The sequence below is a fragment of the Lonchura striata genome, chromosome 7, assembly GCF_050655825.1.
Source record: "Lonchura striata isolate lonStrDom1 chromosome 7, ASM5065582v1, whole genome shotgun sequence".
Lineage (NCBI taxonomy): Eukaryota > Metazoa > Chordata > Aves > Passeriformes > Estrildidae > Lonchura > Lonchura striata.
This window is the reverse complement of record NC_140709.1, coordinates 10,079,864-10,097,928: the sequence shown is the minus strand read 5'-3', so window position 1 is coordinate 10,097,928 and position 18,065 is coordinate 10,079,864. Positions and strand designations below refer to the sequence as shown.

Here is an 18,065-nt window from a genome sequence, read left to right as displayed (position 1 = left end):
ATTAGCATGATTGTGGTAATGGGAGTGTTTTCTACTTGACATATGAGTGCACTACTGATTGAGATGAACAATTGGTGGGATGAAATACACCATAGCCAACAATTTTTTTTAATCTAAAGCAAGCACTCAATATGAAATAGTACAAAGAGGAATTCTTTTAGCTAATGTATTCCCAACTATTAATTATAATCTTGCCTATTTATTTGTTTGAAAGTATGAGGTAGCTTTTAATCAATTTGTCTGGCATTTCAGCAGTTGATGTAATGTGTGTCACTCTTTTAAATTCAAATAATAAATTCATCTTGGTTTGTATGTGAACCCTGAGGGAAAATAATAAATAAAAGTAACAATACACAGAAAAATATCTGGTTCTTCACAATGGTCAGTGAGATTCTGGGTTATATCCACCTTGTCATTCCTGGGAATATTTAATATCTAATAAATACTGAAAAATGCCATACATTTGAATTTAAAACATATATATACACAATATATTATACAATTTGCTGAAATAATGGAATTACTGGAGGTGTAGTCATTAGTATCAGCATGATACTAATACCAGGAGAACTGGTGTGAAATTATGACGAGAAAAACTAAAGATGAACTGCCATGTTTAAGGGAAGAACAGTCTGAAGAAGAAGGTGCTGATGGAAATTTCATTAGCCTGGATGTTTTTTTAAAGGGTCTGAAGAAGTTTCCATTCTAGTTTATAGTGGGGAACAATCCTGTACTGACAGAATGAGTGGCTGCATTACCTCAGAGAGATATTCTGCCTGTAACTTCTGTAACTGTAATTCCTGGTAAGTCTGTTTTGAATTAGAATCACAGAGCACAAGTAAGAATATAAGTCTTGATTTGATTATGTGCAATTCAAATGGAATAAAATCACAACTTATATTAGATCATCATATGCACTTAGCCTTTGCCCTTCTTAAGGGAGGAGGAATTTTGACAAAGATGGATGCTTCCTTAAACCCCAGATTTATTTATGAAAGAAATGTTTCATTGTGGTCACTTATTTTAGTTTTAGAATATCAAGTTACTAAAGATATAATTCTTCACAAAGGCCTGACTGTGAGATCACTTAACCTCAACAAATACTGGAGTTAATTTTAATGAAGTAGCTTGAGCAAAGAATCTGATAGCAGTAACTGAGCTTTATAATTAAGGATAACAATAGTTTATAAGGCTTGACAAGAACTGCAGAATCAGCTCTCTAATTATAGTTTTGCCCACGTGAACCGTGCTGCAGTTTCTTTGGGCAGGAGTTCTATGTACAGAACAGGTACCAGTTCTCCAGAGTTCTATTTTTAGCCCTTTGCCATTTTTTCCCTCCTGTGATCTTGGGGAGATGTTTAGAAGGCTGACCCAGTTCTCCCTGAAGTCAGTAAAATCGTTTTTACTGTTTTCAGTAAGAGATGGATCAGGCTTTGAACTTTGTCTTGACATCCCAGCTTCCCAGCAGGAGTGCTGATACAGACATTTCCTTTTTGGTACTGGAGAGTCGAGTCACGACTCTAAAGAGCATAAAGGACATATCACATCAGAGAAAGCCTAATAAGTCTCCTAAACATCAGCCTGCAGGCATAATGAGGGATTCACATCACCTGTCTTTAGTCAAGAATGTCAGGTCTAAGTTAGTCGCCTTCTCTCTCCTGTTGGTAATTTCTGGACTCCAGAGATGCCTTCTCTTCCATGCCTTTTTCATGGTGAAACACAGGTATCAAAGCTCTCTGAATCAATACAAGGAACCTTTGCCTGGAAGTCCTTGCAGAGCTCCAGAACTTGGTCAATACAGACTAGTGCTACCTCATTCCCCTTACCTCAACACCTGCTTGGGAAGTGAAGTCTGGGGTATGTAATTTGTGTTTGATGTGATCACATACCTAACCATGAAAATCCCTCAAATAAAATAAACAGCTGGAAAATAGTGTACAGAATCAGATTGTTCTGGAAAAAAACAGTTGTCCAGATTAAGGGCATGAACTCTGCCCTGGACTATCACTAGACACAGCTATTTTCAATGTAATCAGCCTAAAAACATGCAGCAATAAACTACTTATGTGTGCAGTTCTAAGCACTAGATAAAAACTACATGGAGTAATTTTCTGTAAAAGCACATGAGCCAAAACCAAAATGCTGTGCTAAATTGATTGATACCTTAAAAATGTGAGGAAGTTCACAAAGATAGATAGATAGATAGATAGATAGATAGATAGATAGATAGATAGATAGATAGATAGATGATAGATTTCCTTGTGTCTGTAAGTTTCATGATTGAAATAGGTCATTATGCAAAGATTGGTCTACAAAGATTATTAAGAGATATAAGGTGGAAGTTGTTTTTATGCATGAAATGATGCAGAAGTGTAGAATGCCAGTTAGCAGTTCATGGAGAATTTCAAGGGTTTGCACATGACAGTTCTCTCATGGGTTAAGACAATGTTAAGAAAAATGCCACACAACCCTAAAACTTCAGAAAGCATATAATTTTATAACTCATGGATTATTTTTTTTTCTGCCAGATCTCAAAAGGGCTGGGAATCTGAGCTAACCTCTTCTGGATTAGGATGGTGGGACAAGGAGGCATTTCATGCTTTTCTTCATTGTAGAACTTAATTCCCTCTTGGATTCCCACCCTGCCTTACCCAAGGTTATGTCACCCCAAAAAAAGTATAAAGTGCTTCAAACAAATAATAAAATAAGGGTCTGTACCCCAAAGAGCTTACTAGCAAGAGAGCAAGCTCAGGATGAAAATGTAGAGAGCAGGGAAGCAGTGCAGCATTATAGCACCAACCAGAATGAAGCTCACAGCTTCAACAGCACTTTGATTCAATGCTTGTAGAGAAATAGATGTACATGAAAATATTTGATATGTGTAACAACATCTGGTATGATTTATGTGCACTTTAAGCAAACAAACAGAAGAGAAGCAGGGCAAGCCCTCAGCAAATGAGTAACCTCTGGCTTGTTTGGCCTGTGCTGTGAGTACATCTCGACAGCTGACGAGGGAGGACAGTCCTTTCATGAGCACATCAAGCCCAGGAGTTCAAGGCAAGGGTGGGTAACTCCCAAATGTGCCTGCTTATCTGAACTGTATCTAAATCTCTTAAATCTGCAGCAGTGAGCTGGAAATCTCTCAGCACCAGGCCTTCCTTCTAGAATGGCAGGAATATAAGCATTAGTTGTTTTTCCTATCATGAACTGCACCTGTTTTTAAAATCCAGACACTAACCTGTGACCTCAGTGGACAAATATAGAAAAAGAGGTGAAGAAAAATGTCTCCATACTCAAAATGTGCTGTGTTCAAGCCTTTTATGTGTGACACATTTATGCAAGCACATCCCAAATTAGGTATGTATTTTTCAGGGAACCATCCCTGTGTGCTGACAGTGCCTGTCACAGCCCAGGGAAAACACTTTGTGGCTGCTTCCACACACCATCAAATTCCCTGCAGAAAATCCCCTTTGCCTTTGGAGAACCTTGTGCAATGCAAAGGGGCTGCTATGTATTTTTTTTTTTTTTTTTGCCTGTGCAGTGAGACCAGAGCCTCTGTTGAGGCCAGTCTGAATTCTTTCTCCCCCAAAGCCTAGGGTCCAGCCTACATGCTTTTCACCAGTGTATTTACATCTGGTCATCGTGCCTGTGAACTCGTCTCCTCCACAGGTAACTCAACATAGCACATGTTGGAGTCAGTAAACTCTGTGGCTTTCAGCAGAGATGGACCTAAATGCCTTAGGGACAAATGCAGCAAATCTGTGTCCATACTGTATTTCAACAAAACTTTATTGTGTCCCAAATCTGTGCCACAAGGAGAGAGGGAAGGCATTTACAAGTACACTAAATAATACATATAAAAGCAGGAACAGTCTTCTGCTCAGGGAGCTGGACTGGTGTGTGAGTTGTTGTAGTGGTAATGTGTGAAGAACACTGGATTGGACTAGACTTTGAAAAATTGTGCTAGCTTTGGCATCTGCTCCAAATACTATTGGAAGAGGATCATTCAGAAAGGATACTGTTAAATGAAACTGGATCTGATTCAGATCACATTAAATGGAACATTTTTTACAAACTCTCAGCTAAAGAGGTTTCCAAAAAATGATTTTTAAAACATAAAATTTTGCTGCTGTTAACAGCCTAACTATTATAGCAGTAGCTTGAAAGTGAGGGAATAAAAATTTACTATATGTAACAAAACTGTCTCAAGTATGTTCTTCACAGTCCAAAAGGAGAAATGCAAATATCGGATATTTATAGTCAGCCCTCAGAAACTGGGAAAATGAACAGTGAATGAGATGTTTTCTTTTTGCTTTTTTATAACTGGAAATATGTTCCCCCATTAAACTTGGAGGTCAGTGCTCCATCTCTGTATTGAACATTTTCTCAAAAAACAACTGTTGACTGCAGCAGGATATTATCTAAGTAGGAACAACATGGTATGATCCATGGCTTTTATTTTTGACAGTGTTCATGTAATGCTCAGAAATGTGTGTGTGTCCACAGTGTTAGAGGTATTTTGTATATATGCATCAAGTTAATGCATTTTTAAACTGAGGAGGATTTTGACAGGGAAGGTGCTACAATTCTACTGTTGAAGCAGAGGTTAAAAATCCCAGTGAGAGCAGTATCAAGCTGATTCCAAGCAGTTCCAAAGATCTAGCCCAGTAATGGAAACACCCTGAAGCTGATATCTTTGTCTCTCCTTATTTTTGTTAAGTATTGAATACCAAAGAGCTATTGGATTCATCTTGAGTGAAAAATGACAGAAAGGGCTGGCTCTGTTTAGTTTGCCTAAACATAGCTGACTAAGGCATAGCTCCATGGTTCTGGAGAAGATGGCTGCACTCACTTTCCATTTCTCCTGTTATTCATGAGACTCTCTGGTGTATTAGTTGAGTGGTGTTTTCCAGAGATGTGAAAAAGAGAGAGAATGGATGGGCAGGTAGCTTGAAACCTGAGGTAAACTGGATGGAGTTCCCCTCTCTTACTTGACAGTCTGGTATGTGTTGGGTACATTAATTTGCTTCTGGGTTCTTCAGTTCTGTCTGTGGAGTCCTACACCTCATACTATAAAGGCCGTGGCCGTGGGGTAAATCTGTTCAGGATAATGCAGCATTCAAATGTTTGTATAATGCAGGGCAGGTACGTGCCCTGGGCAAACTGGAACTGAGCATTACATACTGGCAGCTGTAAGCAAATCACATGGACTCACTCCATCTGGAAATATGATGCAGAACAGACAGTAGACAAGAGGAAAAAACGTAGAAGGAGCTTGAAGATATGGTCTAGCTCACAAAAGCCAGTGAGAGGCAAATATTTCTTGGGGCTGAGACATCTCTGGCTAACATGATTACACGCTGTAATGTGAGAGCAGTCGGGAGGCCATTGCAGCGAGCTGGTGGCTGCGTGTCTGGTGAGGCACTGTAGCCTTCTGAGCTGGTGAGTCCCATTTGCTTCATGCCATTATCTTTGAGAAATTGCAGGGAACTTGGAAATAAACATATGGGAAGTCCTATTGCTGTGCCTGGCAGGATTGGTTTGAGGTGGTGTGTTTCAAATAAGAAATCATTTCATGTGTACTCAGGCATTAGTCTATGTGGCTTTATACATTCTCCTTTCACAGATGGCAATGCCACTAGGAAATATTGTTATTGTTTTAAAACTCTGGTAATCACTTGCTTTCATGCCTTAAGGATAAACAGCCTCTTTCAGGGGTTTACTTGCCACAGTGTATTACTCATACTGTGTTTCTTGCTTTGTTTGCTGGTAGAATACATACACCAATGCAGACAAGCTCTTGGAGGCTGCAGAGCAGTTGGCTCAGACTGGGGAATGTGACCCTGAAGAGATCTATAAAGCAGCTCGGCATCTGGAAGTTCGGATTCAGGACTTTGTCCGGAGGGTGGAACAGAGGAAACTTCTCTTGGACATGTCAGTCTCCTTCCATACCCACACCAAAGAGGTAAGAGGTGCACGAGGGAATTTTGCTGTGTATTGTAGAGTGCTGCAAGAGGCTGTCTCTGAAAACTTAGATAACAGAGAAAAGGGATTTTCACCACGCAGGGCTTATATTATCTGGTTCATTTCATGCATATGTGTAAATGTTGTAAAGAGGAGATAAAATGTGAATGAAACATATGAATGTTACAGTACACTAAAATATAGCGCCACCATCTCGAGTGGTGCTTAATCACAATTAGAATGTATTGTTAGAAAGCAAGAATTCTCTTCTAAGAACATGAATTGATATTAACACTTTAAGTATAAACATGCTAGCAGCGTGATCCTGTGAGGATTCAATTTAAACGTACTGTTAATTAATGTATCCAATATCATTATGTGTTACTAGAAATCTTACATTGTTTAATGAGGCAGACTTGACTTTTCAAAACCACTGTAAAAGAAAAAAACAGCCACACACTGATACAGTGAATCAGTGAGGACTTGAATAAATGCTGTTTTGTGTAATTGAAAAATATCCAGAGATAAGGCCCACTTGCCAGAGGAGATGCAGGGGACAGGACATCAAATGGGAGGCCACTGGGGATGTAATTAAAGCATACTTCACATTTTCTGCAGTCCAAAGGCCATTCAGTGGTGAGTGACTTTTAAAGATAGGGCTTCTGCAGAGAGAGGTGGAATTAGTCAGGATGGATGTTTTCATGCTCTGCAGCATCTGTTTGTGAAAGCACACTTGATCAGGAAGATACTCGGAGAAGCTGAAAGCTTTGCCTCTGCTTCTTGATTTACATGTTACAAACAAGTTGCATGTGTCAGGCTTCAGTGTGTTGGGGAGCCCCTGAAGTAGAAAGTACATGCACACATTTATTTATATTTGTATGGAAGATGGAGTTTACAGTTATAGTTGTTGGTACATGAAGGTTTTTCTTTTACATCCTGCTTCTGCAATATATTAAAATATAGTTAACTTTCAGCTTGTGGATAATGCTGTTGTTCCCAGAGTTGCTAGAACACTTGCAGCTATGTTGGTTTGCCACTGGGGAAACTTAATTGGTTATTTCCTCTGTAAAAATTATTTCATAACGGTTTCCTGCTGTGATTATCCTTGATTCACCTATGCAGGTGATGACTAGTAAAAAAAAGATAGTTACTGGTATTGTGTAGCCTAATTTGGCTTTGGGAAATAAAACCTCCCTGTATGAAACTCCTGTTCTTCAATAAGAAGGGAGTCTGCATGCTCTACACACCTGGTTTTAATGAGCTCTGTTTTGGTGAATAAAAATGCAGATGTATTAAAAATTAACATTTTTTTAAAATAGTTTTAAAAAACAGTCTTCTGTGCTAGCATCAATGCTGCTCTCTAGATGTTAAGAGTAAATGCTAAGTATTTGCCTCATTAATGCTTTTCTGTGAGACAGACTGATTCTGTGATGCCTTTTTTGAAAGTTCAGTAATTAATTAATGTCAATTTTAAGGCAATCCAGAGTGGACAGACTCTGGGTGCCTCTCTCCTATAAAAGTCCCTTCCAACTCAAACTATTCTATGGTTCTGTGACTCTCTCTCCAGAGGGACAGTCAAGAGAGCTGTAGCATTGCTGGGACAACAGCAAAGTCAGGGTGGACACAGAAACCCATGTCCATCATCAAGAATGACAGCCATTGGGTTGGGTTGATAAAGTTGTTCAGTCTCCACAAGTTCTCCAAAGTCTGAGAATGCCCAGGAGCTCTGCAAGAGGAAGTTTTCATTTATTTAATTCCCTGTGTTAATTCACTCCTGTAGAGGCCAAACAGTGATTTTCTGCAGGTTCAGTGATTTTCACTGTGTACCGCCACCTGACTTCTTCAGTGACATGTTTCTACACTGATGAAACCCACACAACTCAGTATCTTGGGGTTTTTTGCCAAAACTATTAATTGAGGAAGTTGCTGCAGAGAGGATTCAATTCCAAGATTTGGTGTTTGTCTGCCAGCTGTTGGAATCCCCACAGGCACAGTGAAATAACAAAAGACTGCCTGGGGGAAATTGGTGTAAAGGGCAAAGAGTTACAACAGGAGAGCCTTAGCATGTGTTTATATCTGCATTTACCTTTTTATGCTGTAGGTTGGCTTGGGTAGAAATGAGTCATTGGTTGGCTTTGCTTGGCCCTTGTATTGTAAAATGGCAAGTTAACCAATGTAATTGCCATTCTTCAATATTAACAATAAAACAAGCAAATTTAAATAATAACAGATCAATTTAAATCACAGGAGATGTCAAGGCAAAGAATCCTTTTGCTGCAGCAGCAGTAAAATAGTGGGAGACCTGAGGTCCATTCCTGGTGTTTACCAGGAGCCATTCCAGTCCTGTGCTGACACAGCCATCCCTTGTCCTCCTACTGCCATGCTGGGCCTGGGGCTGGACTTGCTATGACCATCCAAACCCATCCCCTGGGAGTGCCTTGGAGTGAGGAGAAGCAGTTTGGTTGCATGTTAACCTCTTTAACACGTGACATATTTTGCATTATTCTAGAAGACGTTATCACTTACTTAATAATACCCATCATTATTAACTTCATCCTTTGTAGTTCTTAAAATTGTTCCTTAAACTATGAGCAGCTCTTTTTCTTATATATTTGGAAATGAAAAAAAGTTCCCTTCACACTTTTTTGGCCCTGATGCAGAAAACTGTGGCCTAGATGCATTTGTCATCTAAGCTTCACAAATTCTCATTATTTCATGTTGTATTAATCTATTGATTAGACACAACTGGTGAAAGGGTAAATTAAGTAGAATGAATTGGTCTCACTGACACTTTTTCTTTTTTTGGAAATATTCTAAAGATCTTCCTGCAATGAACATGTTTCTTCCGACAGTCTTCCTAGCACAGGTGACATGTGAATTTCTGATGTGGTAATTCCCAGGTGTGGATGAGTTAATTGACTGTGAACTTCTCACTCCTTCACCTTTACTCTGCCCACCTCTTCATCTCCACATGCAACTGCTCAGATTCTCACCACCTGAGAAACTTTTAACTGCTCCCACTTTTTTTCTCTTGTCAAAGAAATATTTCCTTTTGTAGTCAGTCTTCCTGTATTTTCTTCAGGACAATAGGTAGTGTTGAATTAGGGAGTCATTTAAATGTAGATACCCCATGGGTAATGTAAATTCAGAGTGGCTTTTTCTGTACTACAGTAGACTTGAATCACTGCCTATTTCATGTGAAAGCATTAAAAAAGATCCCTTCTGCTAAACACTGACTCATACATTTGAAGGAATATAAAAAAAAGTCAATTAAGCATAACAATAGTTTTGATGGTTTTTTTTTTAAGTGACCTTACTGAACAATACATACAATAGGCTGAAATGAGGACTTTTTGGTGTGGTAATAACACTTTAGAGGCATAAATTGGAAGCAGTCCTATAAGTGATTGTTGGGGGCATAACTCTTGAACAATGTAGGTGTCCTATTGCCATGCTTGTAAACAGGATTTTGTTAGTCCTACTGTCCTGTAGCATTCATTATGCTTTTCTAGTTTGCAGTCAATATTTTTGTATCCTTTTGGACCAAGGCATTTCTGATGGTGTAAAACCTGGTACCGTGGGAATCAAATCCAATTATCTGTATGGCAGGATGAAGTTATAAATTATTATCACTGGCATAAATGCATTCAACAGACTCATACCTGAATAATTTCTCTCAGGATTAAGTGTAATTGAATTTAGGTTCTTTCTTCAAATCTGAATCAATTATTTTCAGGATTGTCAGATCTTGCACTTTTATCACAAATCTCATGATAGTTGATGTTTTTCTGTGAACTTTCAGCTTTAGGATCAAATGATGATAGAGTATTCTTAGCTGGCATTTGATTTTGTTTAAAAGAGAATATTTTTTGAGCTTCCTGGAGAAGAGGTTGCAGATGTCATAAAATCACACCCTGAAGACTCAAAACCCTCAAAGACAAAAGAAAAACATCTTGCAATTCATTATCTGAATCTTAATACTTTAGTGTCTCGCAGTTTTATACTTAAGGTTCTGCAGTGTATTTTACATTTCCAAGTATTAAAATATAGACAGCAAAGAGTGCTGTGACAACTTCTATATCACTAAAAACTTTTAAATCCTCTTGCATAGTTAAGTGATGACTTAGGTTGTGTTACTTGTTATATTGGCTGGTGATTCAGTTGCTATCTTAAGAATGAGAAGGAACTTCACTGAATTTAGAACCATTATAATATATGGGTCTTAACTAAACTATAAAATAGTTCTGCAGTAGTTCTTTGGGGCTTGAAAAGCATGTCTTACCACCTCTATAGATTTCTCATTTTTCAATGGGCCTCAGATTACCAGTTCTGTGTTGAGTCCAGCATGAAAAAATGGAGAGATAGAGAATTGTGTTTTCTGATCTTGTGCCCTATGCTTTGTTGTTCTTTAGTGTGTCAGAAAGCTCGGGGCAGGCACTTCCATGTGGAACCTCCCATGCCTACCTGGCCCACAGAGTGGGGGTTGAGTATGCTCAGAAAATATTTAATGTTGAGAAAAAAGAACTGCCAGATTCCTAACAGGTTACTATGAACATGGGCAAACTGGAACTTGGCAGAGGTCCTCTGAGTGACCAAATTTGGGTAAATGTTCACATGAATGACATAATGTGTATTCTTGACATCAAGGCTAAGCCCTGCAAAATTTCAAACCCTTGCTTAAAAGCATGGAGGGTCTGGAGCATCTCATTTGAGCAGAAATAAAACTAACACAGGCAAAGTACCTTTTCTGTCCCTTTCTCTCATTCTGGCCCTTTCACCTCAAAATTCATCAAGTTCAGCCTTAGGCAGACACCTGGTATGGAAAGTTTCACTCTGAAAATCTTGTCTGATAAGGCCATGAGAAAGTGAGAGCTAAGACCTGGACCATTAAGTGTATTATAAGCTATATTATTTATGGTCAGTAGGTCACCTTGGTCACCCCACAGACATCAGTGGGGTTACTCAGCTGGGAAATGGAGTGGGGCTGCCCTATCAGTCAGGAACAGTAACAGTGTTTTACTGCAGGCACTGCTAACTTAATTTTGCTTGACAAGCAAGACCTGTGAAATTAAACTTTCTCTGCTTGAGTTGAATATTGTGATTAGGAGATTATTTTAGTGTAGATCACTAATTCTGACAGGGCTTGTTCTTCACTTTGAGGCAGAGCTGCTGGGACACAGGGAGCAGAAAGCTCACCAGGCTGAGGTCAGCTGCTCTTGACTCCCATCAGAAGAGCTGACAGGATGTATCAAAGTTAATCACAGAGCAAACATGACAGTGGTTCTGGGATATATCCTGTAATCCTGTCACTCACTGTGAATTGACACAGGAATCAAAGTTAATGTTACTGAACTTAAAAATTTGTTGTTTGACTTTTACTGCTAATATTGACTTTCCTGAGCAATTGAACACTATATAATAAAGATTTGTGATGCAGGGGATATTCAGTTTAGTAACTCCACTTGCTGGCAACTTCTGGAAGTTCTGAAAACTCTTTTTCTCTGAACGTGTGTTTGTGTCTTACATGCTCCTGTCCTGGACAGCACTTTTGTTTCTTTTTTCATATTATGTCCAGATTTAAAAAAAAAAAAAAAAAAAGAAAGCATAAAACATTAAAATGACCCAAACTAGTTTACTGCATGTAAAATATTCACACCAACTCATACCCCAGAATTCCAGAATTTTCAGTGTTAGAACGAAGCATTATGTGTCTTGTTCAAAAGCTAGAAATTTTGTCTGTCACTGGGATAATATTAACAGTTGAAATAGATGCACAACAGAATGCAACATCAAACTCTGAAAATATCTGTCCTCCTCTCACAGCAGAGCTGTGAAACTTTAAACTTTAGACTTAAGCCTCCTTTTAGTATGACCATGATTTTTGCTGGGAGCTGAATCTGTGCGGCGGTAGATGGTGCTAAATGGATGGTTGGACTCAGTGATTTAAAAGGTCTTTTTCAACTTCAGTGATTCTGTAATTATATGATTCTAAGTAAACACTGTTTTGTTGTGTTTGGTATTTTTAAGAAGTACTCAATTCCTAAATATTCTCCTACTCCTGTCAGAGGTGAATTTTCAGGCAGAAATTAGAGAATGTGATAGAAGTGAGCTGGCAGAAGTGCCCATAGAGTAACGTGTGTGTCCATTGCCTGGGTGGCAGATTCCTTGAAGAAGGCAGATCACTTGTCTTCTCCAATTATCATTCTGATAATTGTAGATATGGAGAGGGCTCTGCTGGCATAAAATGTGTTATTTTTATGTGAGGTATATCAAAGTACACTCTGGGTTATCAGCAATCAATTACCATGAAGCAGCAAAATAAAAGCAAATCCCCCTCCAGCTCCAGAGGGTAGAGTGTGGCCTGGACCAAAATGCCAATATTCACCAGTTGTTAACTTTGGTGGTGTTTTTTGCAGAGCTATATCTTGTCTGTAAAGCTATCTGGGACTGAGGAACCAGGACAGCTGGGGTGGTACAGAATGCCCTTTTTTCCTGTCCATTTGGTGCCCAGAAGCAAGATTTTCATGAAGGATTAAGTATCTGGGAAAGAAAAGAGCTGTGGTACGCTGGCAGCACATCCCGCTCTTGAGCAGGGGAGTTTGAAGCACAGCCAGGCCACTACTGAATAAAATTCTGCCATCTGTGATGGCAAAAGATTGGTAAAGGAGACAGAATCAAAGTAATGAGAATTAAATGGTTGTAAATGCAGCCACATAAACCAAATGTCAGAGAACTTCTTTCCACTATGTGCTAGCCAAAGGACTCCTGTAGCCTTCATTTGAGTTCATACTTTGTTATCCACATTTTTCAGGCCATTCACCACTATTGTTACACACCAATGGCACCACTCAAATATTTTCCTTGGCTTTTGAGGCCCTTGCATGTGTTCTGCACGTTGTGGAAATGGGTCTCCAGACTGTTTCCTTCATTCTCCAGAAAACAGTGGTTCATGCTGCAGCAAAAAGAGAGTTTTATGAGCATCTTTAAATAGGATGTGCCAACTTTCATAAAACATTTTTTTATGAGACACATTTCCACCCGTTCTAATTTCCTGAAGCTGAGGAAGATGAGCTTCTCCCAGTTCCAGTGCGTGGGCTTCAGTGCTGTGTACAAAGGCAACAGAGTGGGCAGCCTGCAATAATCTGTGTACTGAGTAAATCTTCTCAAAGCCATATAGGTACACTCCTGTAATTCACTCATCACACAAAGGACACGTTCTGTCTTTCACCTGAAGTACATCTGTGCACTGGAGTCTATTGAACTAGTTGAAAATTGTGTCAGTGGAGTGGCTCAAGTCAATGGATCAACCAGACTGACTGGTTAAAGAAAAGTCGTGCAGTTTTTTCAGTCCTTAGCAAGCTTCAGAATGATTCGGAATTGTCACAAATTATTTGTTTTTGCAATTCCCAGGGCATAGTGCACAAAGTTACACAAAAGGCTCAAAGCAGCAGATCAGGGTAAGACTGCGAGTGGCAGATACAGCCAGTCACTGGAAAAAGCACAGAGAGAAGAGGTGCTGCAGCTTCCATTTGAGAAGTGATGTTTAGAACCAGTGAACAACATACAGGAGAATGTGAGGGTATCTGCATTTATTTTAGTAGCTTGCTGCATTTGTAGTGTGGGAAGCTTCCCCTGCACCAAACTGTACTGCATAACACTGCTGTAAAACTGAGTAAATCTTCCAATGTGGGAAGAACTTTTCTAAGCCAGTGTGATCAAGTGCAGAATTTGATTATTCCAGTTACTGAAGTTAATTGCAACCAGATTCCTAATTGTAAATCATGTATTAAAATTATACGAGAAGAGGAACATGTTTCTACAATTCATGATGGTGGCAGAAGAAGCATAGAATGTGTACATTTTATTCTTCAGTTATAAATCAATTTTCTCTTCTAGATCAAATAGTCCCTGAATTACATTTACATGACCTTGGACTGGGGATCTACATACTCCTTGATATAAGCCTAGCTACCCAAATCATGTTTCCCTTGAGAGGAGATTATTTTGTGCTATATCAATCTGGTCCACGCAGGACTTGGAAAAAGCATCAGATGTTTAGGCAGTGCAAATCCTTTTGCTATAGGCAAGGTTACTAATTAAAAAGCCTGAGCATACAGAAGCACCAGATGCAGCCCAACCAAGGATAAATGTCAAGAAATTGGCGAGGAAAGGGAAAAAACAAGAAAGAGGTTAGGGAGAGATCAGTTTTTTCACAGAATGTTCCCTTTCCTCTTGTCTTCCCAACCAGTTTGGTGGTATCTGACAACATTAGGTCTTGCAGCAGGGAGTCTCAAGAGTTGTGTCTTGCCATGGAAGTTGTGGCATTTCATATGTAGTATCTGGTCATATCCAATCCTGTCACCTTTTATTAGGTGTGCTGCCATTATGTGACACTTTGCTGGTGGCATGAGGTCACTTTGCAGCTCATCATTACAGACTTTGTTTCCTGTGTTTCTGTTGACATTTTCTTGAGAGCCTGAATGTGACTTCAGATAATGTTGCTGAAATATGCTTCAAATTTACAACAACTCTCAGTTCTTTTAACTGAAACAGGACTGGATGCATTCTAAGTGTGAATAAATACCAGTTGATGAAGGTTAATTGAGCTGGAAAGTTTTATCTTCACCACCGTTGGTGTGGGGACAATTTACTAAAGGCTGTTCAGTCAAGCTGGATGCACAACAGCATTTGAACAGATGCCTTAACAGACTAAAGTTCTGCCATAATTTAACCTAACTTGGGATCTGTGTGACTTTCTAGTGCATATCATGACAAAGCTAAATATTATTGCCATAGAATAGGCTTGTATAAGCCTGGCATAGTAGCAGAGGGAAATAGGGTTGATGAACTGCTCTCTCGAGCAGTTCTGCTTGTGTGTTTTGGGGGGTTTTCTTCAGCCTGCCCTTGGTTTTCTGAACACTCACATGGCAATTTATGGAGTGGCAGCAGGGTCCCTGATTGTCACTGAATTCCTCTGCATTCTGCTCTAATCTTCGTTGCTGTGATGAATGTTCCCTTCCTGAGTTGCCATGAGCATCCTTTGGGGGCCTGCGCTGCAATACACGATGCTTTTCTAACATAGTGGAGGGGCAGAACATACACCCTGGGAAGTTGCTTGTTTCCATTAGCATCCTTGTTTTGAAGACTGGCAAAAATGCTGTACAACAGTAAATCTCCTGGATTGAACTGGTTCTTTGCACTGCTCTCATAACTCAATGCTTTTAAACTGCTTTTGAGTGGATTATAACTCATCTCTGCCATTTACAAATAGCAGCATATATGCATTGGGTGTTTAATAGTTATTCCAATCATGCAGGAAAGATTTTATTAGCAAACTCTTTATGGTTTAGATTTTGTTTAAAGTGGTTCCTTTTTCTAAATGAAAAGCATTAATTTTAGGTGCAGGTACAGGTGTCCTTCAGGCCTCAAGTTAAGGGGTCTCGCTAATTGAGCAAAATGAAGGGTATTTCAGCAGATGAAGTAACTGGGAATAAAAAGCTGTGCTGTCTCTTGGATGGAGAGAAACTGCCAGTGTTTCATATCCAAGAAAGATGTCAAAATGCATGAGGGGTGCCAGATGCTATCCCAAAGGAAAGGAGGGGAGTCATTCTTCTTTCCCACTGTTCTAGTAATCAGAGAACAATTAGTTATCTTGTGTATAATAAAGCTTCAGTTGTGGAGTCACTATGGACATTCAGCATTAATGGCTTAGGGATAGGTACTTACCTGAGACTTCTTCTAGCTAACAACTGTGACATTTCTACATGTAAGTTTACATGAATCAGATTTGACTCGGATCTCTCATAGATTGAATTCAGGTGCTACCACTAATGCATTGGGTTCTTCATATCCAATTAATCACCCCTAAGCATAGATCAGTTGAAGGAAGAACAAAACTTACTTTTTTTGATACTTCTGTATTGTTTTCTAGGATTCTGTATTTCTTGTTTAGTACCTGTTAAGTAACATAATGCAGAGGTTGTCTCCTTTTCTGGACACATGCATGACTGGCAAACTTAGTGAAAGTTACCACAGGTGGATGTGGAAATTCTGCCTCTATATTTGGAATATCTGTATGTATCTACATACATCCCCTGTATGGGATCAAGTGGTACCTTAGTAGTAGTTTGAAATATGTACGAGAATGGGACAAGTACTCACAAATTTTGTTCAGGCTAAGAATAAAAGAAGTCAATGTCTGCAAATATGAAATGAAAGTTGTGCTGTGCAATATGTCAGATTTTAATGGGAACAGTTTCTTTGGTCTAAGCTATCTAGCTTAGAGTAGGTCACAGCATGGACTGGAAATGCACAAGGTATCCTGTGATTTGGGGCTTTAAGAGTCACGATTTTTTTTAATCGGTCAAATACTTGCATTGGAATGAAACATCAGGCCCTAAGAGGAACTGATTTTCCTGAGCAGAGACAATCAGGATGTGATTTCTGTTTTATGATTAACAGCTGTTCTAACTGGTGTTGCAGTGACATGGAATTGGTATTTTCATTGCTGTGACATTCACAAGTGGGACATGGCAGCAATTTATTTCAGGTGCTATTAGTTGTAGCACATAACCTAGGAGGTTTTGGAATCAGATTCCTATTGTGAATTTTTCCTGAAAGATCTTTCTAATCTTATTATTATTGGCTGATTCTTTGTATTAGGGTTTTCCAGGGATTGGTGAAGTCTAAAGGATTAAAGGCCTCCGAGTCAAGGATGACCTAGATTCTGATAGATTTTATTATGCAAATCCTTACAGTCAGAGGTCATTAATGGAAACATCTGAAGCTAATATGAGTTAATAAATTTGAGTGCTCTCTGAAATTAGTAAGTGTTTTGATTCCAGGTAAATACAATACAGTTTATATTTAAAGAATTTGGAAATTGATTTAGAAGCCTACTCAAAAAGTGAAGTAAAATCTTAAATGTCTGATGCTCCTTCTGAAAAGTTGGGTTCTGGAGACACTTTAGAACACAGGATTTTCCTCTGAAGGAACAAAACTAGCAATGAACAAAATTCCTGATTTCACTTTCATTTTTATAAAGAAAATTCTCTGACCTTTTTTAAGTTGAAAAAGGAACTAAGAATTGCAAGAAGTTAAAAAAACTACTGGATTTCCCACCTCAAAACAGAAGGATGATTTATATACACAGCTATTTTTCTGTATTTACAAAGTGCTCTATTACTTGAAGATCTGATAAGCAGAAGTAATATTCCTGAACAACCTGGTCCTTGTCTGTTTTGGTCCAGCTGCCCCTATTATTTGAGTGGGTGTAGGGATTGGATCAAAACAGGTTGATTCTCAATATAATTAACATATAAAGGCACTAATGCATTTTTCCTTTATGGCAGCTTCCCGAAGATCTGTACATGGACCTCAGATTACAACCGAAAAATCTCTATTTGGCTTATTAAATATGTTTTCATTTTTTCATTTATTTCTCATGCCTAGTCACTTACATTTGTTTCTTTGATTAATAGTTCCACTTTTATACTCTTTTTCCTAAGAATGTGAAAATATGTAAATATCCCAAGCAAAGACGTTCTGTTTCAGGCCAGTAGTTGGGCAGGCCATTATTATTATAATATTTATGAATAAACAGAAGCATTTACCCAAAATATTCAAAGCTGATTTTGGAAAACCTACAAGTAAGGCAAATGTTGTAATACTTGTTTTTGTAAGTCTCTCAAGCAAGGACTTGGTAGCAGAGGTGGGGACAGAGCAAAAGGCACTGGGCTCTCCTTTTTCTGGCATCATGAGTGTTCTGGGACAGCTTCTAATTTTGATGGTTTTGATTTGGGCCAGGTAACATCCTTGAAGTCTGTAGCATGTGTATAGTGTAGCATTTAGTGACTGGCCTTAGGTGTGGGCCCTGGCTGTGAGAAGCTTTGGCAGCTGGAGCTTTAGACATCCCCATCCTCCCCTGGTTTCATGTGGACGTGCAGAATTCACAATCTCAGAGGAAATGCAGCAGGATGGGGATCCAATGCAACTCGTTTTGAACACAAACATTTTTACCAGCTCTTTGCCACCCACACACAATGTCCTCCTCTGCTTGATGTTCACTCCAAGGTCCCTGCGGGACAAATCTCTGCAGTCCC

The 18,065-nt window shown here is 39.1% G+C and overlaps 1 protein-coding gene across 14 annotated transcripts in view; it reads left to right on the top strand.

Annotated features, from left to right (window-relative positions):
• KALRN (kalirin RhoGEF kinase) overlaps positions 1-18,065 on the top strand; it is a 477,147-nt gene that overhangs the window by 273,437 nt on the left and 185,645 nt on the right. For all 14 annotated transcript variants that reach the window (XR_014956495.1, XM_085584162.1, XM_085584156.1 and 11 more), the window contains one exon: positions 5,774-5,965. Coding sequence is in view for 13 of the 14 variants with exons in the window: in XM_085584162.1 (XP_085440288.1) it covers positions 5,774-5,965 (192 nt within the window). In the remaining variant the exon portion in view is untranslated. The remainder of the gene's footprint in view (positions 1-5,773; positions 5,966-18,065) is intronic.